The sequence below is a fragment of the Lathamus discolor genome, chromosome 2 (assembly GCF_037157495.1).
Source record: "Lathamus discolor isolate bLatDis1 chromosome 2, bLatDis1.hap1, whole genome shotgun sequence".
Taxonomy (NCBI): Eukaryota; Metazoa; Chordata; class Aves; order Psittaciformes; family Psittacidae; genus Lathamus; species Lathamus discolor.
The window spans coordinates 159,599,055-159,623,381 of NC_088885.1; the positions used below are offsets into that span (position 1 = coordinate 159,599,055).

A 24,327-nucleotide genomic window follows, 5' to 3' on the forward strand; every position below is an offset into this window, starting at 1 on the left:
AGAGGCACCTGGCTCACCTACCCAGGCCCAATGGAGCTGGGTGATGAGCACTGCAGGAAGTCCACACCATGCAAGATCCATCTCTGCCCTTCCTGCTCTCAAGAGATCCTCCTTATAGGTTCTTCAGCAGCAAACTGTGCTGAAAAAAATTAACCTAATTTTACTCCATTTTAACCTGGGATCTCTAAATCCTCATGGGTTTGACTGATGTATTGGTTGCCCCATGTTGGATTGATGTCTTCTCCAGGACACGAGAGGCCCATAGAACCCTCAGGGCTACTGTTCAGAGGTCTTCATGAGTGCTTTGGCTGGTTGTTGCTGGCCTTGTCACATTTGGTGTGATAGCACATGGCCATGCCACTGTAGTCCAGGCTTTTACCATGCTCTGTGCAGCATACAGACAGAAAAGGACAGGTCCACGTCACCAGCAGCCAGTTTACAATGTAAATTGGATTGCACACATTCACAGTCTAAATACACCTTGGTTATTTCTGAAGCGCGGGGTTTTTTAATGCCTGGGTGCTCCAGCAGTGACTCTCCCGCTGCTTGATCTGGTTATGTTCAGCATAAGAGTTGCTGGACCAGGGAGAATGGTTTCTATGTCTAAGCAAAGTAATATTCGTGTGAACATGGGTTATTTGGTCAGGGGAGCCTAATGGAAGGAGATGTGATGGGAAAAGCTTTCTGTTGGTGGAAAGAACTCTGGCAGCTCAGATGAGCTCTGGATCTCACTAGCAACAGGTTCCTTCCCAGATCGGGCAGAGCCAGACATAGGCTGGCTACTGGATGATCTCTAATATAGTGCAAAACCATTCATTGTGTGGAGAGCCCATAGAATCATAGAATTAACCAAGCTGGAAAAGACCTTTAAGCTCATCCAGTCCAACCATTCCCCAGCACTGCCAAGGCCACCACTGCCCCATGGCACTGAGGCCTCGTCTCCACGCTGTGTGAACACTTGCAGGGACGGTGACTCCAGCCCTGCCCTGGGCAGCCTGTTCCAATGCCTGAGCATCCTTTGGGGCAGGAATTGTTCCTCAGCTCCACCTAAACCTGCCCTGGTGCAGCTTGAGGCCGTTTCCTCTTGTCCCATCCCTTGTTCCTTGGGAGCAGAGCCCAGCCCCTCCTGGCTCCATCCTCCTGTCAGGCACTTGTAGGGAGCCATCAGGTCTGTTAACACATAAACACCTCTGTGTCCCACGGGGAAAGGGAAAGACAAGCTCACACACAGCTTGGGAATGGTGGTGCCAGCCTCAGGAGGATGCAGGCTCAAAGACATGGAGATGAAATTGTCTGCTGTGTTTCACCAGGGGAATTCTAAGTGAGGACAATCTTCCTTGGACACTGTTTCTCTTTGTTTGCATCCTACCCATCACTCAACTGTTGTCGCTGCCTTTTGTCGTACCCTGGAGGCTGGCAGGACCCAAAGGGCCACCAATGTCCCTTGCAGGTAGGCACTGATGCTGCTCAGTAGACAGACAGATGGGAAGGCAGATGGAAGAAGGGTGTCCTGTACCTGGAGGGCAGAGGTCCACAGGGAAAAGGGGGATGCTTCGGCTGCACTAACTAGAAGCAAAAGGTAGAGATTTCACAGCTTCATACACTGGCAGGGAAGATGTGCTGGGCTCTGCTGCTATTCCCAAAGGATCGCAGTGAAAACCCCTCAACAGCAGGCATTTCCATCCCAGCCACCTCGGGGGGACAATCCTGCTGGCCCTCCTGGGGACAGAGCTGATGATCTAATGGGTCTTTAGCATTAGAATCAGCTCTTAGATTCTCCCCCTCAAAGCTGAGCTTGCATTCAGAGACCAGGCTCTGGCTCCACGTCCCATCCCAAGCCAGCAGCACTCAGGGCTCCTTTCTCCTGAGTGACGGAGAAGGCAAAATCCAGCCTTAGAGCAAAGACAGAGAAATTCCCCCAAGCTCAACTTGTTTCTGAATGTCCCATGGAGCTTCCTGCAGCTTCCTTTTGTTCTGCTTGCTGTCACCAGAAACTGATGCACTAAATGATCCCCAAGCCTGTGCTGTTCCTGAGGGTAGAGCCTGATTCAAAGCCATCATCATTCTTGGAGCCCTTTGTGGGGACAAGCAAGATCCTGTACCCTCCTTTTGCTCTTCTGGGTTGAGAAACCATCTCTGGTTACACTGGAGCTAATGCTTATGGATTTGCCCCACAGTTTTGACCCCCCTTCTCAGCCTTGGTCCTCATTCCCTCTTAGCCCTACATAGCCCTGAATGATGGAGAAGCAGCTATTCTAGTTCTGGATCATCGTGGTTTAGTCTGCAGTTGGTGATATCATGGTTAACTGGCTGCAAAAGGAGCTCAGCTCAGCTCAGGACTGCTTTCTCCTTGCCTTGCTCTGTCTCTGGCCAGTGCTGGAAGTGGGATCCTGGGCTAAACGGACCAATACTGCATTACAAGGTGCCCCTTTTTAGTGATAACATTGCAGGGACTGCAGTCTGAGGATACACAACCTGCAACGTTTCGAAGAAGAGGTGATGTCTTATAGATCAGATGAGGCAGCTGAGAACAAGACAGGCTGTCTGATACACCAGCATTCCAAGGGGCTGGGAGCATTGCAAAAACCATCAAGGCAAGGCAAGGCATGGGCTTTTCAAGTCCAGACAGCTCTTTAATCCAAGCCTGCTGCTTTCTTTCTATCCCTGTTGGGAAAAATAATCCATCTCCCCAACACGGTTACACCATATCCCCTCCAGCCCTCTACGAGTGCTTGTGGTGAACCTTACCAGGGAACAAACCAAGGTTAAAATGACCCAGAGGGAAAAGCAGCAAGGGATGTTTCAACCAGAAAAACACAGAGGTCTTGGTTTACCCCTTTGAAGCAGTATGGTCCCCTCTGGGAAGAACTGGAGGCCTTGGATAATGACCATCAAGGAGTAAAAAACCCCTTCTCCTGTGCCTAGTGGTCACCCTCGCTGGCATCCCTTGGATCCACAGCAACAGATTTTCCTTACCTACATCATGTAAAGGACTTTGTCCCTCAGTCTAATTCACATTCTCCTAAACCAGGGAGCTGGTCTCTGGTCTTTGCTACACCAAGAGCATCCTCGGATAAGTTTCAGACTCACTGCTGCAAAGGTAAGCTTCAGAGAAACCCACTCTGGTCAGCATTCAACCTTCAGAGGCTGGAATGTTGCAATAAGCATCCCATGAGCCTGCTGCTTGTCTAGAGAGGTAGGAGATAAGGCAGCTCCGCGTCTGAAGCATCCTTCTGGCGCTCTCCTGTGTACCCAGGGTGCCAGTTCGGAGGCAGCACCATTGATCCAGCCATGCTTTGCTGCCGTCAGGGCTGCCGCATGTTTCTACCTTACCAAAAGCTTTGGGCACTCCCTAAATCAGATTCATGGACTCTGGGAATGGGGCTGGGAAGACCCCTTTTATCCTTCAGAAAGTTCAGAAGTTTGCTTTTTAGTGCAATTTGCCCAAAATCCCAAGGACTGAGGCAAACACAAGGCAGCAGCATGGCTCCAGGGCACGAGCAGAACTTCTTTGGTTGACTTTTCCACCTGGATACGTGATCCATCCAGCTGGAGATGTCCTGGGAAGGTGTTTCAATGCCCTCAAAATGATTCGGCTCATGGGAACTGATGGTAGAAAAGGAGCCAAGAGTATCCCAGTTCCTGAAGCATTGCAATGGAGAGGAGCAACGTCAACTCTGGCTGCCACTCAAAGAAGCAGCCGCTCTACTCAAATCCACCAATGTGGCCTGGTACCAGAGCTCATCCAGCCCCACCAAAGGAGCTAAACCAGCAGAAAACCATCTTACAAGAGAAGTAATGTATTCCACTTTGAGGAGCATCCCTGGGCCAACTCCCTGGCTCAGAACATGGTCAGTGCTGGACCAAGGGACAGGGCAGGACCATGTAGCTGGGGTAGAGGGGATGTGAGATGGCTGCTTTGAGACATTATGATCACAATTTAGCTGAAGCATGAAGCCCCACACTCACCAACATGCCCTCATGATGTGCTGGGGAGGATCAGGAACACCATCCCCTGTTGGTAACCTCCGCAGAGAGGCAGAGACTGGAGGAGAAAGCAAATGATGCCCCAACTAGAGATGTTTCCTCCATGTGAGCAGTACAAGAGCTCCAGGGACTTGTCCCGCATGTCAGTCTCCTTAACACTCAAATGACCTCAGCTCCTTCTTGGCTGTCACTATAAAGCCACTGCTGGCCTGAAAGACAATAATAAAGAATTAATCAAGTCAGAGCTCTTATCAGGGTTGATGCTTCGCAGCTCCTTGAACATTTCAAATGCCTGGTCTTTTGCTTTGCCTTATGAAATAATCAGGATGGAGAAGCAGTCTCAGCCCTGGGTCTTTGCCCATCATATCTTTGGGCACATGGGCGGTGAGGCACTGGCACAGGTTGCCCAACGAAGTAGTAAACGCTCTATCCCTGGCAGTGTTCAAAGCCAGGCTGGATGGGGCTTGGAGCAACCTGCTCTAGTGTAAGGCATCCCTGCCCATTGCAGGGGGCTGGAACTGGATGAGCTTTAAGGTCCTTTCCAACCCAAACCATTCTATGATTCTAAGGGCAGCAGGAGAGGAGCAGCCTGAAGTCGGTGCTCAATGCTCAGTGTGATGTGAAATTGGCCTCGGCTGCGTATGCAAAACTCAACCCTCGGAAGCGATGAGCATTAGGAAGCCGGAGCTGCCCCTGGATACCGCACATGGTACGGGGAGATGCTTTACATCAAGTGCTTTCTAGAGGAAACTTGACAGGCAACAGATTTGACCTCCCTTGACAATTGCCCCAATTTGCTCAGCTCTTTGCTTTATGGATCCTGGCCAGGTTTTGTTTTGGTTGCTTAAATATTTCTTCTTTGTAGGTAATTCTTTATTCATTTATTTATTTCAAAGTGAATTTAGCATCATTAGAAGATGCCTGAATGACAACCCCGGTGACCAGGGACTCTTTAGCCACATGATGTATGTGTCACCATGAGGTGCAGAGGGGTCTTCTGTGTAGACAGTGGCTGCTTTTAAAGCCATCAGCAAATGCATCCAAACTTACACAGGGGAAGTTCAGGTTGGAGATAAGGAAGATGTTCTTTACTGTGAGGATGCTGAGGCACTGGTACAGGGTGCTCAGAGAAGCTGTGACTGCCCCATCCCTGGCAGTGTTCAAGGCCAGGTTGGATGCGGCTTAGAGCAACCTGCTCTAGGGGAAGGTGTCCCTACCCATGGCAGGGGATTGGAACTGGATGATCTTAAGCTCCTTTCCAACCTAAACCATGATTCTATGAAATATTCAGTCATGAGAACTGTCCATGCCCCTCTGTTTGCTTCACAATCCAGGTTAGAGAAGCCTGAAAACTGGATCTCTTAGCTGTGGTTGCTGAAGAGGCCTTGGGATTCATTGTTTCACCCCAATTTGCTTCTCATATTAGTAATTCTGCCTTATTCTACACTTTTGGGATGTTTTTAACTTCCAAGAATCACCAGTGGTTAACCAGGGACCATGTAAAAGGGAAAGACAACGTCAAGGAGCACAGAATGAGGGCCAGTGATTTGTGTTCTCACAACTAACAGCTCCGTGTTGGTTTTAGTCAACACTTATTTATCTCAAACACCCCACTCCCCATCAGAAGGGAGAAATAAATCTGTTTCAACTACAACTTTCTTGCTGCAGCACTTAGGAGCTGATCCAGTTTTCTGCATCCTCCGATGAATTTTGGGGAGAAGATCAAAAAGGTTGGGATTGAGTGCTCCTGGTAGCCTGGGGTAACAAGTAGAGGGAGAAAATATAACAAAAGGCTTGTGGGTTGAGATCAGGACAGGGAGAGATCACTCACCAATGACCATCATGGGCAGAACACACTCGACTTGAATAAATCAGTTTATTATCTATTAAATCAGAATAGGATGACGAGAAATAAACCCAAATCTTAAAAACAACTTCCCCCCATCCCTCCCTTCTTCCAGGCTTAATTTTACTCCTAAATTCTCTATCTCCTCCCAACCAGGAGGATGGGGAGTGTGGGTTATGGTCAGTTCATCACGCACTGGCTCTGATGCTCCTTCCTCACACTCTTGCCCTGCTCCATTGTGTGGTCCTTCCCATGGGAGACGGTTCTCCATGGACTTCTTGACCATGAGTCCTTCCCACAGGCAACTGCAGCATGGAAACCTGCTCTGAGCAGTGGGAACAGCCCCCAGTGTGATGCATGGGCTCCTGCATCCCACAGAGGACCAAGGGACGTGGTGGAGGTGTCCAGACTTTCCCTACGAGATGGTCTCTGGAGGAAAAGCAGGAACAGGAGAGTAAAGCCGGTAACCCCAGTGAGCAAACCCAAAGTGCCGTGCAGAAACTGAGATCTCGTGCTCAGCTGAGAGGAGTCAGGAAATAGAGAAACACCTTGTTCTCCACAAGGCACCTCTGGCACGGTACAGATGAAGCCTCTGCCCTGCACTGAAAAGGTCAAATATGGTCCTTTTTGGTGACTCACAACTGAGGAAACAAGACTCAGCATCTTCTTTCCCTTGCTTTTCCCCCCTAATATCCTCTAGTCCCTTGTTCCAGCTGGAAAATAACATAGATCTCTTCCCTAGCCCCTCAATCCCAATATCTGGTAACAGCAGCACACCTACCACCCCATCCTTTATCCCAGTGGTGCCCCAAATCCCACCCCCTGTCCCTCTATAGCCATAAACCTACAGGTCTAATCCTGCTATCCCCAACCACCTCCCTGCCCATGATGGTGCACAACCGCTCACACCTCCACCCCTATCCCTGCCCTAAACCCTGCCCCAACATCCCGCAGTGTCTTGGTGCCCATCAGTCTGTCCCCAGCATCCCAGGAGGATCTGCTGCTCACAGCACCGTGCCTCCATAGGACATTCCCACCCTGTTGCCATGGAAGCCCCAATATCCCCAGTATCCCAGAGCACCCCAGTGCTTAAAACCCTACCCAAACCTAAGAATACCTTGTTGCTCTGGCTTTGCCCATAGAGCCATGCTGCCTGCAGACCTATGTAGCATCCTTCAATATCCCTTTCCACCTGTGTTCCTACCTCAGCCACGGCACCCCAAATCCCTGAAAGGGTAGTAAATCCCCTGGTCACCTCCCATCAGAACATTCAGCATCTGACCACCCAGAGGCCACAAAGCCATCTTCTTCAGCCCAAAATCCCCCAAACCAGTCTCTTTTGGCCCTTCTAATGGGGGATTTCAGTGGATTTTTAGGTGGGGATCTCTATGGGAGTAAGTGGGGTGCGTGGAGTAGTGTACTTGCAGCTTGGATAGGGTTAATAGCTTGGAAGAGGTGGCTGGAAGATGCCGCAGCAGGAGACCATTGACTCACTAAACAACCCCTTTTCAACCCCACTGATTCCCAGTCTCAGGTTTCTGGAGTATCAGAGGGAAAGGGGGAGCCGGGGAGGGATGAGGGGAGAAAAGTGCCGACACGATGGAAACATGAAAAATAGCAACAACAAAAAGGACCAAAAAAATCAAAGAGAATAAGTGAGTGCTGATTACACCACAACACAAAGCGACAGCAACAGCAGCCTGCACTGAGCTCCCCTCCTTGCACCCCTCCTGCTTCCAACCCCCATGGAGAGCCAATGCCCATGGGGAAGGAAGGGAAAGCAGCACAGAAACAAAATGCAAGGGGCCAGCAAGGGTTGGGCAGACCCATCCTGTCCTCACTAATGCCACTACAGTGTCCCCATCCCTGTTGTGGGGCAGGTCCACAGCTCCTGCATCCCGCTTTCCCCATCTTCCACAGCAGCGCTGCGTCCCCTGAACCACATCCGCCGTGATGGAGGGACGGGAAAGGAGGTTGGAAATCCAGGTGATGGAAAACAGGGTTGAAAGCGCATGCACACAGAAGTTCCCTACTCCAAAAGTCCCTTGGATGACATAATAGAACCCTCAGCTAGATGGGCCATGTATGGCACACACCCCATTTGCAGTCAGGGAAACTGAGGCACTACAAAACGTTTTTTATCCAAGAATGGGGTAAGAGGTTCTTAATGGGAGAATATTCTCCTCCACTCCTTCACCATTCCCACTAAGGCTAAATTCATGCCCATATAGAGCTCAGCAATGCCTTGGTGGGGAAGTATTGCCCTAGTATAGGGCGCTATCCTAATTATCCACGTGGCCTCATCCAGCTTCCAGATGCTGACTGTCTGATGGTGTGAGAGCACAGCCAAGTGGCACATGCCACTCGGGACCCCAAACTTAGAGGTGGGTGCAGCCAGCAGCACGGGTACCCCCATCCCAATGAGTCTCCCATGAACCACAACACCTTATTTCCCCCTGTCCAAGCATCACAGGGAGGTTTTGGGACACTGACAATGTTGCTTGGTCCAGCACCAAGTGCTGTGCAGGACGCTGTCCTTGGTGGAGATAACGTCCAAGGATGCTCCAAGGTGCACCAAGGATGCTCCAAGGAGCACTTCTTCTCTCAGAAGAGATAGGGACTAAGCTGCTTTATGCCTGGGGAGTGGTACCAAGGCATCACCCCCATCACTGGGACATTAACAGCATCTCCCAGGATGAAGGGGGACACATCTGTCCCCACAGCCCCAGAAGTGATGGGGACAGGGTGCAGCCCCCCCAGAGCCAGTGGTGGAGCGCCGGGGGCTCATTTCCCATGGCGCAGGCACAGCTGCGAGCACAGGGAGGCTGCCAAAGCCCAGCATGAGAGCACTGATTAATCTCGTCCTCTGGTGCATCCCGCGCTGCAGATGTGCAGGCTGCTGACTCGGCAGCTCCTCGCAAGGAGACCTGGAGCCAGCGAAGCCAACGGGAGCGAGCCTGTGTGCACAGACCCACGTGGCACATAGCTCCCAGGGGGACCATACCGCAGGCACTGGGATGCTCGGCATGGATGTTGCTCTCCTGTCCTATAAGGCTCCATAGAAAAGAGTTGTTCTGTTTTACAATATCATAACAGAAACAGCATCCTGAGGAGTGCCTGCCTGTGGAGAGGGCTGGGGCTGCCTGTGGGCTCAGGCAGGTGGCAATGAAGTTGCTTGCATCAGCTCCCATGCTGGACGTTCTCCTTACAAGCACAAGGACCAGAAACCTTTTATTCCATGTTTTCTTTTGATTTTATTATAAGGGGAGCTGAAACTCCCAGAACGCTTCTACTATAGAACCATAGAACGGTTTGGGTTGGACAGGACCTTAAGATCATCCAACTCCAACCCCTGCCATGGGCAGGGACACCTTCCACTAGAGCAGGTTGCTCCAAGCCCCATCCAATATGGCCTTGAACACTGCCAGGGATGGGGCAGCCACAGGTCCTCTGGGCACCCTGTGCCAGCGCCTCAGCACCCTCACTATGAAGAATTTCTTTCTTATAGCCAGCCTAAATCTCCCCTGTTTCAGTCTGAACTCATTATCCCTTGTCCTATCACTCCAGTCCCTGATGAAGATGTAATAACCCACCTCTGGACGGCTGCATGATAATACACACTCATATTACCTGTTTCTAATTAAACTGGAGGGCCTCCTTCTCTGATGAGCTAACCCATCGGAAATTAATCAGTGGGTGACCAATACCAGAGCAAAAAGCAGGGAGAAAGATGTTGCCATCAGCTGGGCCCTGCCTGATTAGACAGGGAAGTAAAGTTTCCTGGCAAACAGGAATCGACTGCCGTGCACTGGTCCAGCACCGCATTGATCCGTGTGGTAACGTTTAGGAATGCTAATGAGTTTGCACGGAGGCAAAAGGAAATCATTTGTGTAAGGAAATACAGCTCTTGATGGGGTGTTATTTCTAGGAAGAGTTGATTCAACACCGGCTTGGGAATTCCATCTTCGGGGTGGCCAGGGGGAGATGTGGCTGCAGGGAAGGAGGGAGATGGTCCTTGGACATGGGGCTGTCTCTGCTGGACATGGTGATGGATATGGGAGGTGCAGAGCCTGAGGGCAGCAGCTCTGCCTCTGAGCTGCTCATACAGACAGGGAATGGAGGGGCCAAACAGGACATGTGACTGCCATGAAAAGGGGAATCATAGAATCATAGAATAGTCAGGGTTGGAAAGGACCTCAAGATCACCCAGTTCCAGACCCCCTGCCATAGGCAGGGACACCTCACACTAAACCATCCCACACAAGGCTTCATCCAACCTGGCCTTGAACACTGCCAGGGATGGAGCACTCACAACCTCCATCTGGGACAGGCCTTTGCCTGAAGGCTCCATCCTTCCCATCCAGCCACCTCCATCCTGTTGCCCATTCCACCCACAGTCCACTTGCCTCCTATTGCTCTTCCCACCAACTCAAAACACCTCAGTTCCATTGCCTCTCACTACCACCAAAACCACATCCACCCCTCCTATCATAATCAGCCTCAGCCCATTGCCTATCTGTCCCATTTAACCACCTCTATCCCTCCCATCCAAGCACCTCCATCCCATTGCCTATCCCTTCCATCCAACCACCCCTATCTCATTGCCTGTGTCTCCTGGTAAATGGCCTCCATTGCACTGCCAATCCTTCCCACCCAACTTCCTCCATCCCATTTCCCACCTCTCCCACCTCCATCCCATTGCCCACCCCTCCTATTCAACCACCCCACCACCAGAACCACGTTAGTGGTCCCACAGGTCCCAGCCCACACCATGTCACTTACACTGGGGCTACCACGTCTGCCCTCCCAGTCCCACCACTTACTATCAGAGAGCTTAGAAGAGAAGCATCAGAGACATGGTGCCAGATGGGTCCACTTGTTACAAACGAGGCTCATACATCTTTAACCACTGCTCAAAACTTTGCTGGCTGTGCATTTGTGATGGGGGAGAAGGACCTGGGGTGTTGCAGCCTCACCAGCACCTCCACACTTCCCTTCCACCAATATTTCATACCTGACCTTGTACCTTTGGCAGCCTTTTGCGTGGTTTCCATCGCAGTTCCCTTCACTCTTCTGCTGTCTGCCGGGTGCTTCCGCAGCCTGCACTAATGCCCCATCCCAGGAGACCCCCAGGACCCCCATGCTGGCTCCTGAAATATTCATGGAGCCAGAACCTCTGGCCAGGGGTGCTGCATGGAGCAACCTTACCTGTGATGGCAATGTGGGCATCGTCCAAGCACGCTGGGTGGTGGAGCATCCTTCCATCCTCTCGTTCCCCATCCTGTCTCACATGAAAAGTCACCCCCAGCAAGAACCCTTATGGGAAGAGCATCAGCTGAAATCCTTCCTAATTTCAATTAAAACTGAACTCCTGAGCATCTCCTGTCTGCCTTGCAATGAGACGAGAAGAGGGGAGGGAAGAAATGAGCACTAAACCCTTTATTTTAGGGACTACGGATAACCACAAAGGAAAACGATTCTGGCTCTGGTTTATTCCCAATGGCAATGCTGTCCCAGGAAGGTTTCACCGTTGAGGGGAAACAGTACCTCTGCAGCCAGCACACTCACAAGGGATGGAGGACCTCATTCAGGTCACCCAAAGCCGTTTTCTCCTCTGTGGTCCCAGTGGCAAGGCTCGTATCTCCTCTGCTGAATCCAATTCTGTGTGCTGGGTTTCATGTGCATCAAGTCACCTCCCCAAAAGGGAGCTGAGTCCACCCTGGTCCTCCCCCTTTCACTGTCCCATGTGGATTTATTGCAGGGAGCCCAGCCAGGAGCAGGGAATGAGCTGAACTCAGAGCAATCAGAGGGGGCAAACCCCAACCCCATCACTTCCCACTCTGAGCCCGCTGCTTCTGGGCAGCTGGAGCACAGAAACCCACCTGGGCAACACGTCCCTTCCTTAAAACTTAATCAGCAAGTGATGAATATTTCACTAAGACAAACAGGCCAGGTAGATAGGGTCAATCTTTTATTCATGAGCATCAGGGAAGGGAAGGCTGTGGGCAGAGAGAACCAGGCTCAGCCAGGTCATGGCCATCTCCCAGTGAAGATCTTATGGCCAAGGCCAGTTACACGGCTGATGCACATCGTTGGCCGGTGGGTATCCCAGCTGTATCCATGCCAGGAGATGGAGATGTCCCACCAATCCCTTTCATATGGGGACACAGCCACATTGTTCTGCTGATTTCCTCCTTACCTATCCTCCTCAAGGGATGTAGCAGCAATGGAAGCCTCAGGGAAGCAATGTGGGATAAGACAACAGCAGGGCTTGGACATACCAGCAAACCCTCTGCCAGCACAGGAGGAAACCCAACCAAAGCCCCACCTTTTGGCTTAAACTGAGCCTAAGATTGGCCTGGGTTTTCATTTTAATCATTATTGGAGTTACAGCTGATATTGGGGAAATGTGGTCCAGTGTCTGAAGGGGGCTACAAGGATGCTGGAGAAGGACTTTTCATCGGGGACTGGAGTGATAGGACAAGGGGTGATGGGTTCAGACTGAAACAGGGGAAGTTCAGGTTGGAGATAAGGCAGAAGTTCTTTACTGTGAGGGTGCTGAGGCGCTGGCACAGGGTGCCCAGAGAAGCTGCGGCTGCCCCATCCCTGGCAGTGCTCAAGGCCAGGTTGGACACAGGGGCTTGGAGCACCCTGCTCCAGTGGAAGGGGTCCCTGCCCATGGCAGGGGTTGGAGCTGGGTGAGCTTAAGGTCCTTTCCAACCCAAACATTCCATGATTCTCTGATTCTGTGATTCTGTGCTGGCCAGCCGTTTGCCACATCAGGGAGCCTGTGGATCTGGCCACCTTTTTGGAAAGACCAAGCCTTAAACCTAAACCCTGCTCTGAATCGAGGAATGACGGACCAACAGTGACCAAGGCAGCATCCTGACCCTCTTGCAAGGCAAAATATGCCTCTTCCTGCATCTTAGCTTCTGAGCAGTCCTAAATCCCATTTCCAAACCACCCCCAAACCCATTCTACATCCACAGACCAGGCAGGGCAAGAGCTCTATTCACATGTAACAGACATGAGTCCCTCTGTGCTAACATGTTTAATTAAACACAGCCTGGTCACAAGGGCTGTGCCTGACGTTTCACTGCCATCTGAAAAGATGCTAATGAGGAAGACATTCATTATGCAGCTTATTGGGTGTCCACATCAGTACCATAACCCTAATGGAATTCACTTGATACAAACTAGCTCACAAATATTAATTGCCTAAAACTTCCTCATCACTTGAAGGTATTACTTGAAGGTAAGACAGTCATTATCCATGGGTTGTATGGCTGGGAGTTAATGACATGGCAATTGGATTTGAGAAACCCAAGGAAGTGCTCTTCCAACAATCCATTGATATTTAATTAAAGGACAGGACCTGTCAGTGTAAATCTGAATGAAACACTTGTCAGGTCTCATTCAAAGTGTTATGACAAAGGGAAGTGGGGGCATGGCAGGGGTCTCCTGTGTCATGTGGTGGGGATGGTGATGGAGATAGCGAGTACCAGTATCACCAATCTCCACTCCTTCCAGTGCATGTGAGCATGGATGTGTTCTTCCTCCACTTCTTCTTCCCTGGTCTGAAGAGTCCTCACGTTGCCCCACGCTAATGAAAGAGGAGGTATTTAGGGTCACACAGGCCAGATCCAGCAAACACGTCCCCACTCAGTGCTCTTCCACAGCTCTCACTTGAGAAAATGCTTGAAGGTCTCAAGGGCATCTCACTGCCTGCATCCCACATCCAGTGTGCTGTATACTTGCATCCTGCATCCCACCTCCTGCATCCCACCTCCTGCATCCCACACCCGTATCCTCCATCCTACATACAGCGTCCAGAATCTGTGCATCCCATGTCCCACCTCCTGCACCCCATATGCTGCGCTGCACCTCCTGCCTACAAAGGACGTATTAAGGCACTCCCTATAGGAAGACCTTCAAGATGCCCCTCCAGCCACCCCATCACTTGAGCAGTAAGAGCAAGGCTTAGAGACTACCTGTGTCCAAAGGAGAGACTGGTCGAGAAGTGGGAGCAATAAACTCCTACGGTGAAAGGTGTTTGGGCATGAAAACACCCCCAAAAGATGCCTCAGAAAGCAAAGGACCTGCCCTAAGACGTGGGAGGGATGGTGAACACGTGGGGTGTCCCCTCAGCTCGAGTTCCTGCTTTGTCCCTTAAGGTTGTCGTTGTGTTGTCTTGTCTTACCTGCACCAAGATGTGAGAGGGACAGTGAACGTGTGGGGTGTCCCCTCAGCTCAGGTTCCTGCTTTTTCTGTTGCTGTCATGGACCAGGTCCTTCTTCTTGACCCACACACACCATGGCCAAAGTGAAAACCCCAAATCAACCTCCCTCAGCCCCCCAGGGCATCCTGGCACCCACAGGACTTCCCTTTTAGCCAGCTGATGACAGCAGTTGTCCTCTCCCTGCTTGTGCCTGCATCGAGATGGGCTTCATACCTCACAAGCAGCCCTGTCCCCATGGTGAGGAAGACGATGGGCCAGCCCCTCCATCTCCAATCCAGCATCATCCCCATACATGTAGGGTAAGACCCTAGGAAGAGGGTATCCCTTATCCTTACGGGAACAGGAGAACTGGTCCTACATCACATGATGCCCATGATACTATGGCAGCTTGAGGCTCCCCTGCGCCTTCCCAGCCACCTCCCCCTTGTCTCTTCCCTTCCCTTCATGCAAATGGAAATTAACAATTAGTTTATTTTTGCTTGTGCAAATTAGAGCTCGCACTCCCAGGGAGCCTCTTACATGAATAAATAACCTGGTGTTGGGAGGGAGGAGGCTCTACATGTGTCCGTCCCCCCCGTCCCCGTCTTTTCCCTTCTCTCATCCATGGAAAAGGAGGGGAAAAACTGCCAAGGAGCCTTTGGATTTTACCTGCTGGGCCATTAGGCATTAAACTGATGATATCTAGGGAGCTTGGCAGGTAGGGATGAGGAGTTGTGGGGCCAGTGTGGGGGATAAGGGAATGCCTAGGCATTGGGGATGATGATAGCAAGGAGATCTGCACTGCACAGACAGCTGGGGCAGGAAAGGGCCATGGCTGATGGGACCTGACCCCACTGGAACTGAGGAGTAACACTGTCCTTACATGTTTGCCACTTGGCAATGCAGCTGGTTTCCCTGTGCACATCCATGGATAGGCATCCTGCATCCGCTATCCCACCTCCTGCATCCCATATCCCACCTCCAGCATCTCAGCCTCATATCCTGCATCCCACATCCAGTGGCCTGTATCTGTGCATCCTGCACCCCATATTGTGCATCCCACCTGCTCCATTCCACCTCCTGCATCCCATATCCCACCTCCTGCATTCCATGCCCATACCCTACATCCCACTACCTGCATCCCACATTCAGTGTTCTCTATCTTTGCATCCTGCATCCGACCTCCTGCATCCCACACCCATATCCTGCATCTCACATCCAATGTCCAGTATCTGTTCATCCTATATTCCATCTCCTCCATCCCATACGCTGCATCCTACCTCCTGTATCCTATATCCCACTTCCTGCATCCCATATCTGTATCCTGCATCCCACTACCTACATCCAGCATCCAGTGTTCTGTACCCTTGCATCCTGTACCCCACCTCCTCAATCCCACTACCTGCACCCCACATCCAACGTTCTGTATCTGTGTATCCTGCATCCCACCTTCTGCATCCCACATCCCACCACCTGCAGCATCCCTGGGCGATGCAGACCCACCTGAAAGCAAGGAATTTGGGATCAAAACGCAGTTGCCGTCCTCTTCATGTTACGTGTGGGGAGATATTCCCGTGTGCCGGCTGTGAGGAAGGACCTCAGCTCCCACTGAGGTTAGGGGTGATATCGGTGCCCCAAGGATGCACTGGCTGGAGGAAGGCAGAGAGGACCCTGCACATCCCTGGGAATAAAGCCCAGCCGTAGGGATGAGCTGTGCGAGTGCCAACACAGCCGAGCCCATGAGCCAGCAGAAGCAAACGAGCTCTTTTGCCAGGTGCTGTATGTATGTATATGCATTTATATACCTCTATGGTTTATATACGGGGACCAGGGAAGCATTTGGCTCCCAGGGATGTGGGAATATCAAGGGCCTGGAGCACGGAAAGCAGGGAACATGCAAAAGGCAAACTCCAGCCGAGCTGGGGCTCGGCTCATCCCATGCAGCCTCTCGGATCCAGTGCCTGGCTTCTCGTTTAGTTGGGGGGGTTATTTAAATGGGAGTTGAATTAATCCATGTAGCCCCAAATTCCTGAACATCCAGCTGCCCACCCCATGATTTAATATCCCAGGGCTGGAGTTAACACGTTATCGGGATGCTGGGGTTTGCGTGGAACGTTCTGCAGTGCTTCCATGGCAAACCTGCTGGGTATCAGCACCAGTAACTGAGGAGGAAGGAGCAAGGGGCACACTGGTGATGCTGCATTGATTGGCCTGTTGTGGGTTTCTGCCTGTTTGCAGAAGTCCCGGGTATCCGCAACGCTCCAGTTATTTGCTATTTGGGAATGCCACGGAGCACACAGCACCGGTCAATAGGTGGCTTTGATGGGGGCTGTAACTGGTTCTGGGCACCTATGGGTGCTTGGGCAACGTGCTCCAGGGTGCTGCTGTGTTTGGGACTAAGCATTCCCTCAAATTATCCTTATTCCCAGTATGAAACCCATCAGTGGGGATGGCTGGAGGAGTCTGGGCTGTTTCCCAACCCAGCAATGCCCGTGGTGCCTTCGAGCTTGGAAATGGGTTTAAAAAGCTCTGTAGGAGAGCAGTATCAAAGGGAACACAGGCCAACTCACATCCCCCCCCAAGGCTTGTCCCCACACCCTTACCCCAAAAGCCACACCATGGGGTTGGGGTGAGAACATGGGGCTGCTGTTTTCATCCCCTCCAAGGTCACAGGGCTGGGCTGGAGATGGGCTGCAGATCCTGTTAGAAAGGAGCATGCGGTATTCCAAGGTCCCACAGCCCCATGCAGACCCCGAAGAGCAGCAACCGCTTGGGGAAGGATGCTCAAAGACAAGGAGAAACGAGGAAAAGAGCTTTAAAAAGAGGTCAGAGCCATCCCAAATCCCACACTGCAGCAGAGTCATGATACCCATGAACATCCGCAGCCCTGCAGCACGGGGTGACACGTACTGACACGCCATCCACAACACGCCCCATCCCAAAACATGCGCCAACATGCTCCGGCCATGCACATGCAGACCCCAATGCTGCACAAAGACATGGTCCTGCACCACAAGACCACGCAGCCACCCTAAAAGATGCTGCAAAGCCACACAGGGACCACCCAGCCCATGGTGCAGGGGGGGGGTTCAGCCCTTCAAGCCCCAACAAGGAGACAAGTCATAAATCAACCCCGTGTGGGCATGAAGTGATTTAGGTTTTATTATTTATTCACCAAATGGGAGCATGGAAAGATCCAGGAGATCAGGTTCCCCACTGGGAGCTTCAGCAGGTCAGAGTGATGGGGATCACCAGGGGCTCCCCAGCTGCACCCCAACACTGTAAAGGGGTAGAAGGGCTTGTTTCTGCCCCCATATCTCCCTATGGAGTGGCCATGGGATGGGGTCCCCCATGAAGGACCAGGATTAACGGGTGGCAATAATGCCCCATGTCCTGTTTGAGCTCTTCCCCTGCTTGGGGGAATTCCAGAGGGGCTGGAAAATAAATAAACCAATGGAAAAATGAAGTCATTAAAATGAATAACAGTGCAAGGAGATGGGGGTCATATCCCTGCTAAAGCTGCCCTCGGAAGATCAGGGATGAAGGCAACTGGGTAACACCGTGATCATCAACACGGTCTGCTCCTGACACAGCAACATGCAGAGACCCAGGTTGCATCTTCCCCAGCTTGCTGCACCCCCAGAAAGAAATAGAAATCAAAGAGGAGGAGGAAGGAGGGATGAAGCAGTGCTGGACACCGAGGAAAGGGGGGAAATCGGGTATCCTCTGCCCCAAAGTGCTGTATTTGCTCTGCAAAGGTGATGGGGAAGGTACTGGAGCAGAGGAGGCAATTGCAGCCATCCCGTGAGCATCGCGGGGCGCCACACTGAACCCCAGCGCTCCCCCCGAAACCCCACACACCTCCAGAGGCAGCTCTCATCTTCCAGCCAGTTGGGAAAAGGGGGAACGGCCCATAGGGACGCATGGGATGTGCTTACAGGAATGGGGACCACGGCAAGAGCCAGGAAACAGATGGCCCGAGATCCCCGGGATGGTTTGTGAAGGTCCCGGCTCCAAACCCCTTCTTCTCCCCAAACTCTTATTTAGTCACAGCTGGAAATGCTTCCCCCAGAATAATGTGCCAAGACAGAGGGATGTTGAAAGGAAAAGATTGGGAATAACCCACCAGGGAGATGTAATTCACCCCCAGCATAATCAGGGAGAGGAAGAGATGCGCAGGCAGCAGGACTTGTTATTCCTTACTTCAAACCAGGTTTGAAAAGCTTCCCCAGCTCAATATGTAAATAGGAATAGGGAATGAACCCCCCAGACCCCTCTTTCTGCCCAGCGCCGGTGCATAAAGCACAGGGTGAGAGTGTCTCCATGCATCCCAGCTCCTATCCCAATAAACCAAGAGCCTGACACCGAGCATTGCTCAGACCGCTCAAAACCCTCTGGCCACAAAATAAGACACCGAAGCAGCTGAAGAAAACAGAGGGATGAGGCTTGGGGATGCAGGGAAGGTAAAACCAGAGGGTGCCAGGGCCGCATGTACCCCACAAAGCTTGGATGATCCCCGGGGGTTGGCGTTAGCACGGCAGGGATTTACGGAGCAAACACACTGCAGCCATTGCGCCGGGGCAGCTCCCGCTTGGGATTTGCCATGGCAGAGCCTGTGCGAAAATATAGGAAGGAAAATATACAATAAAATCCATACAAAACGCTCAGAAATCCGTTGTGCCAAAGGCTGCGGCATCAATTGTCCCGGTGAGCCCAACAAAACGAGGGAAAGCTGCGAGGATATTGCTCCGTGCTTCCCGAGCGGCACGGAGCAGAGCCGGGACACAGCGTCCCTGCAAACAGTCCCAAAAGCGCCTAAAACACGTGTAAATACCAACCCTAAAGCTTTCCTTTCGGGAAGGAGCGTGCTTGGTTTGCTTTTTACCCCCTTCCTGAATAAAGGGCTCGAAAGGGGAAAGAAAAAAGGGAGGAAAAATCGTTTATTACCGTTTAAAATCAAAGCCGGCGGCTCAGCGGGACGGGGTCGGGTAAGCTGGGACCAAACTGGATCGGCGCTGGGGTGAAGGTGACTTTAGAGCGGCCACGGGGACGAAGGTCTCCAGGCACCTCGGGACCTTCCATTTAGGGGGGAAAAAAGAACAAAACAAAACAAACAAAAAGGCAGGAAAAAGCAGGAAATAAAGGCAGGAAAAGCGAAAAGCCGCGGTTCGGTGGGGCAGAGCCGATGCGGTCCCTGGCTCGCAAGCGACGGCCACCGATGGCTTTATCCCTGCGAGCTCAGGGAAGGTTTTGGCATCAATCTGAAGCCTCAAAGGGAATAATCAACCCCCCTCAAAACGAAAAGATAAAGCTGCCCCCCCCCACCCCCCCACCCGCTCCCCAAGTGAGAGAAAACCCGACCCAGGCTCTAGTTGAATATAAGTTTTTTATCTTGATGCAACATCGTTAAAACCGTCACAAATCGAAACAACAGGTCGTTAAAAACGCTTCGCACGATCAGTACCTAAAATGCACCAGGCTCCCGAGCTCGCTCCGTCCCCGAAACCTTTGCGATTTACCCCAAAAAGTCAGGGTTTGGTTTCATTTTAAACGGGGTTTCTTTATCCGCGTTTAAATAAGCAACTCGGTATAAAAACCACCGCCGCCAAACCCGCCCCGCTCCTCCGCGCAGGATCGGCCCCGCGGTTGCTCCAAGCACGGGTTCTCCTCTTCTCCTTGCTTTTTTTTAACACGAGAAAGATCGTGCCTTTTCCTTCCTTCTTCCCACATGGAGCTTAAAACAAAGAACTCCGTTTCCCGAGGGTTAATAAATAAATCCGGTGCATAGTGAGATAGCAGCCAACCGTTCGCAGTTCATATATTACTATATTGCCTTTCAGGTCGCCCTAAAATTGTTCCCTCTCCCCTCCCTTCCCCCCCCCCCCCCCCCCCCCCCGCTATTCGTAAGAGCATAGATAACTTTAAATCTCTATAAAACAGTATTATTTCACCCAATCGATATCCTGTATATAGTGCATTCGGCTTCTTCCCAACATCGTTAAATTAACTCGATATTATTTGCATGCTATTACATACAAACTTTTTAAGACTTGTGTAATATTTTTTTTTTTTTGTTCTTTTCTAAAGGGTTTTGGGTTTTTTTAGGGTTTTTTTTTTTTTTTGTAATTCATAATCAAGCAAAATATAGGCTCGAGGAAGAAGAAACAACCAAAAAAAAGAAAAAAAAGGCAAAAAACTAACTAATTTCTACATATTTACAAGGGTGAATAAGTTAAACGTGGCTCAGGTTAGGCGGGGGGGAAGGGAGGCGGTTTTTCCCCCCCCCCATCTATAGGGAAGCCCTCCAAAAACCCAACGTCAAATTGAGGGTAAAACACGTAGGATAAGGGATGGGGGGGGGGGGAGAGGGGGGGAGAAGCCACCGGGATAGCGCCGATGCTCCCGGGGGGGGCCGTACACGTCCCGCATGCAGGCTGGCTCCGGGCCCCCCCCGCCTTGAGTCCCATCGGGAGGTGCGGGGGGGGGGGGGGGGGATGGTTCAGCTCCCCCCTTCCCAAAATATAAGTGAGAAACCCAAAAATAACACATTTGTTGGGGGTTTGTACAAGCGGAGGGTTCGCTCCATACGTGGAATGGGGGGAAAGAAGGGGGACCCCCCCCAAATACACACACAACCTTCCCCCCCCCCCCCCCCCCCCGGGTTTGCGGCTCACATGAAGAAGTCAGCGGTGGGTTTGGGGGCGGTGGATGGGGAGGGCTCCCTCGGGAAGCCCCGGCCGGCCAACTTCTCGTATTTTTCTTTGTACAGATCCCTTTCCTTGGCCAAGCGGGTCACCTCCTGCTTGAGCTGCTCCACTTGGCTCTGGAGCTGGCATTTCTCGTTCTCCAAGATGTGCCGCTGCTGGACCCGCTTGTAGCGGCAGGACTGAGCGTAGCCCCGGTTCTTCAAGGTCCTCCTCTTCTGCTTGAGGCGGATCACCTCCTCCTTGCTGAAGCCCCGCAGCTGCCGGTTGAGCTCCCGCACCGACATACTCACCAGCTGATCGTCGGAGAAGCGGTCCTCCAAGCGCAGATGGTGATGGTGATGATGGTGATGACCGGCGTGGTGATGGGCGGCCGGGGGTAGCTCCTCACCACCGAAGGGCTGAGGTCGGAAGGACTCGTAGCCTTGGTGGTGATGATGATGATGGTGAGGGGCACCGATCAGCGCCTCCACCGCGTCCTCCGGCGTCAGGTTGAGAGCTTCGGGGTTGAGGTGATGCTGGTAACCCGACATCCAGTACAGCTCCTCCAGCTGCTGCTTGGAGCCCAGGGAAGCGGCGGTGGTGGTCGGGGGGCCAGGGGCTGGTTGCCCACCGGGGCTGGGAGCGCAGAAGCTGGGCGAGGAAGGCACGGAGGAGCAGGGGGTGCTGAGCGGGGTGGACGACAGGGACCCGGCGGGCAGCCGGTGGCACAACCGCTCCGCCTCCGCCGGCTCCTTCTTCACCTCGAACTTCATCAGGTCGAAATCGTTCACGTATTCGATGGCGAGGGGGCTGGTGGGCAGCTCCGCGCTCATGGCCAGCTCCGAGGCCATCTCAGTCCATGGAGGGACCGGGGGGAGATTCCCCCGGGCACCGGCGCTCACCGAGGACTCGGGGCGCTTCCTCCCACCGCGCTCCGAGGCTCTCGCCGCGGTGTAACCGGTTGCCCCAACGGGGCTCCGAGAGCGTCCGAAGGGGCTTTGCTGGGGGCTTCAACCGGGCTCCGGGACCTTCCGTCGGGGCTTTACTGGGGGCTTCAGCCGCTCTCCGGCACCCTCCGAAGGGGCTTTGCTCGGGGCTTCAGCCGGGCTCCGGGACCCTCCGTCGGGGCTCCGCACCGCTCTGCAGCCGGGCTCCGGGGTTCCGCGTCTGGACCCTCCTCCGGGGCTCAGCTCCTGGCTTCCCCCCACCACGGCCGCCGGGAAGCGGAGCCCCGTGGGTGCGGGACCGGGCTCTCTCCAGCACGGCTCCGCCGCTGCCTGCGGCCGGGTCCCAATGGCGAGGAACAGGCAGCGCCCTGCCCGCCCCTTCCTGCCTCCCCTGGCACCTGCCCCGGCCCCACCTCCCCGGGACAGGAGCCTTCTCCTGCCCTCCTCTTCCTCCTCCTCCCACCCCGGACACGGGCACCAGGGGCGGGGGCTGCCCCCCTGCCCGTCCCCTGCCTGCTCCCTGCCCGTACTCGGCGCTGCCGGGTGGGTGAATGGAGCCCGATGCCTTATATATGGGGGAGCGCGGCCCGGCCCCGCCTCCCTGGGCGGGGACTGCGGATTCTGGCCTATCAGCGCGGCGGATGCCCCGTCTTGATTTGCATATCCCCATGGTAACGCCTCGGGGCTGCTGTCAATCACTGCGGGGACCGGGTCGGCGCTGCCCGCGGCAGCTCCGGAGGAGGGGACCCCGCGCCCTGGGCATCCCCACCCGGCATCCTCCTGTATCCCATCACATCAACCCCTGCATCCCCCTCTGCATCCCCCTGCATCCCGTTGTGCCCCCTACCCGCATCCCTCCTGCATCCCCCTGTACCTCACTGCACCCACTTCACCCCCAGCGCATCCCCTCTCTGCATCCCCTCGGAATGCCCCCTGCATCCCCCCACCATTCCTCCCAAGGCATTCCCCATGCATCCCACCACATACTCCTGCATTCCCTTGCACCCCCATGCACCCTTCGTGTACCCTCCCATCCCCTTTCATCCCCACCTGCATCCCAGTGTAACCTCTTGCACCCCCTCCTGCACCACCTTGCACCTTACCTGCATCTTTGGCATCCCCCCTGCACCCCCCTGCATCACTTTGCACCCTTTCGTTCAACCCCTGCATCCCCTTGCTTATCCTTGCACCCCCATGTAACCCCCTGCAACCCCCCTGTGCCCCCTCTCCGCATGCCCCTTCATTCCCCAGGCATCCTCCCCACATTTCCCTTTTATGCCCTCGCATCTCCCGTGCACCCCCCCACATACATTGCATCTCCTTGCTCCCCACGGCATCCTCCCTCCATCCCCTCCACCCTTCTGCATCCCTTTGTATCCCCTTGCACCTCCATGTAGCCCCCTGCAGCCCCTCTGCTCCCTTTCTCTGCATCCCCTGTCTGTCCTCCCTCCATTCCCCCCCACACCGTGTACCTTCACCCCCCCATTCCAGCTCCCCCCAACCATCCCGAACCCAAGCAAGGAGTGAGCACAAACAGAAGAGAAACCATAATTTCCTCCCAAAGAAATGGGAAAGACCCGGAACGGGGATTATTGATCCCAAACCAGGTTCCACACCACCTCACTGAGGGACCACGGTCTCCCATGCTCTTGTGGGTACCAGGCACAACATCGGGATGAAGCCCTTTCCATCCCCACCTCGGTGTTGCCAGTCCGGAGCAGCCCAGCATCCTCCCTGGGATACAGGGAAGGTTTTCCATCCTTCCAAAAGATATATGTCTATTTGCGGATATCATTTGATGTCCCCATAATCCAGGCCTGGCCCCAGGAGGTGCTGTTTGTGCCTCGCACATGGTGACGAGCATCACCAGCTCCAGGATGAAGCCCCATTGTCCCATCCCACGGCAAAGGCATCACTGGCATCTAGAGAGGGGCTTTGAGTGCTCATCCCAGTGCAGGATGCGGCCTTGGCCTGGCTGCTGCTCCGAGCCCTGCCACCTCGTGGCTGCTGCAGCTGCAGCACAAGGAGGGACCAGGATGTGCCAAGGGAAAGAGTCGGGATTAACCCTGATGGGGTCGAGGGCAGCACTGGGGGCGTTACGGGACAAGCACTAAGGACAGGGATGGAGCACACAGGGGCCTGGGCCTGGCTGTGGGCACAGCCCCATAGGAAGGTGTTGGAGGGAAACTGAGGCACAGAGCAGTCGCCATTGAGTTGTCCCCCCTAATCCCAAGGTCTTCATCCCATAGCGGCTGTCAGTACCTCCATCACCTCCCTCCCATGTCTCCATCTCCCACAGGATGTCCTTGGGGTACCACAACATCCCAGCCTGGCTGCATCCTGCCCACAGGCAGCTCTATGGGATGGAGGGGACATAGTCCCCTTACCCAGCTGATGGCCATCCCCACTTGGGACTTTGGGAATGGGGAACACTGGGCTAAACGGGATGACTTGGGGCAAATGAATACGAAACAGGGCGATTTGGGGGGTGAACCCCCCTCTCCTGCTGCATCCCCAGCAATTACAACCCCGCTTCATCTCTTCTACTGGATCCAGCTTTGGGGTCGGGGGTGCTGTTGTCCCCTTCTCCATCCTCCTCCTCCTATAAAGGTAAAATTAAGCCAGGGGTGACAATTGTCCTCC

General features: G+C 53.3%; 1 protein-coding gene across 1 annotated transcript; it reads right to left on the minus strand.

Annotated features, from left to right (window-relative positions):
• Window positions 1-20,109: 20,109 nt before the first annotated feature.
• On the minus strand, window positions 20,110-22,113 carry MAFA (MAF bZIP transcription factor A). Its single transcript, XM_065669453.1, has one exon. The coding sequence runs from the start codon at window positions 21,586-21,588 to the stop codon at window positions 20,722-20,724; it is 867 nt and encodes a 288-aa protein (XP_065525525.1). The 5' UTR covers window positions 21,589-22,113; the 3' UTR covers window positions 20,110-20,721.
• Window positions 22,114-24,327: the final 2,214 nt, after the last annotated feature.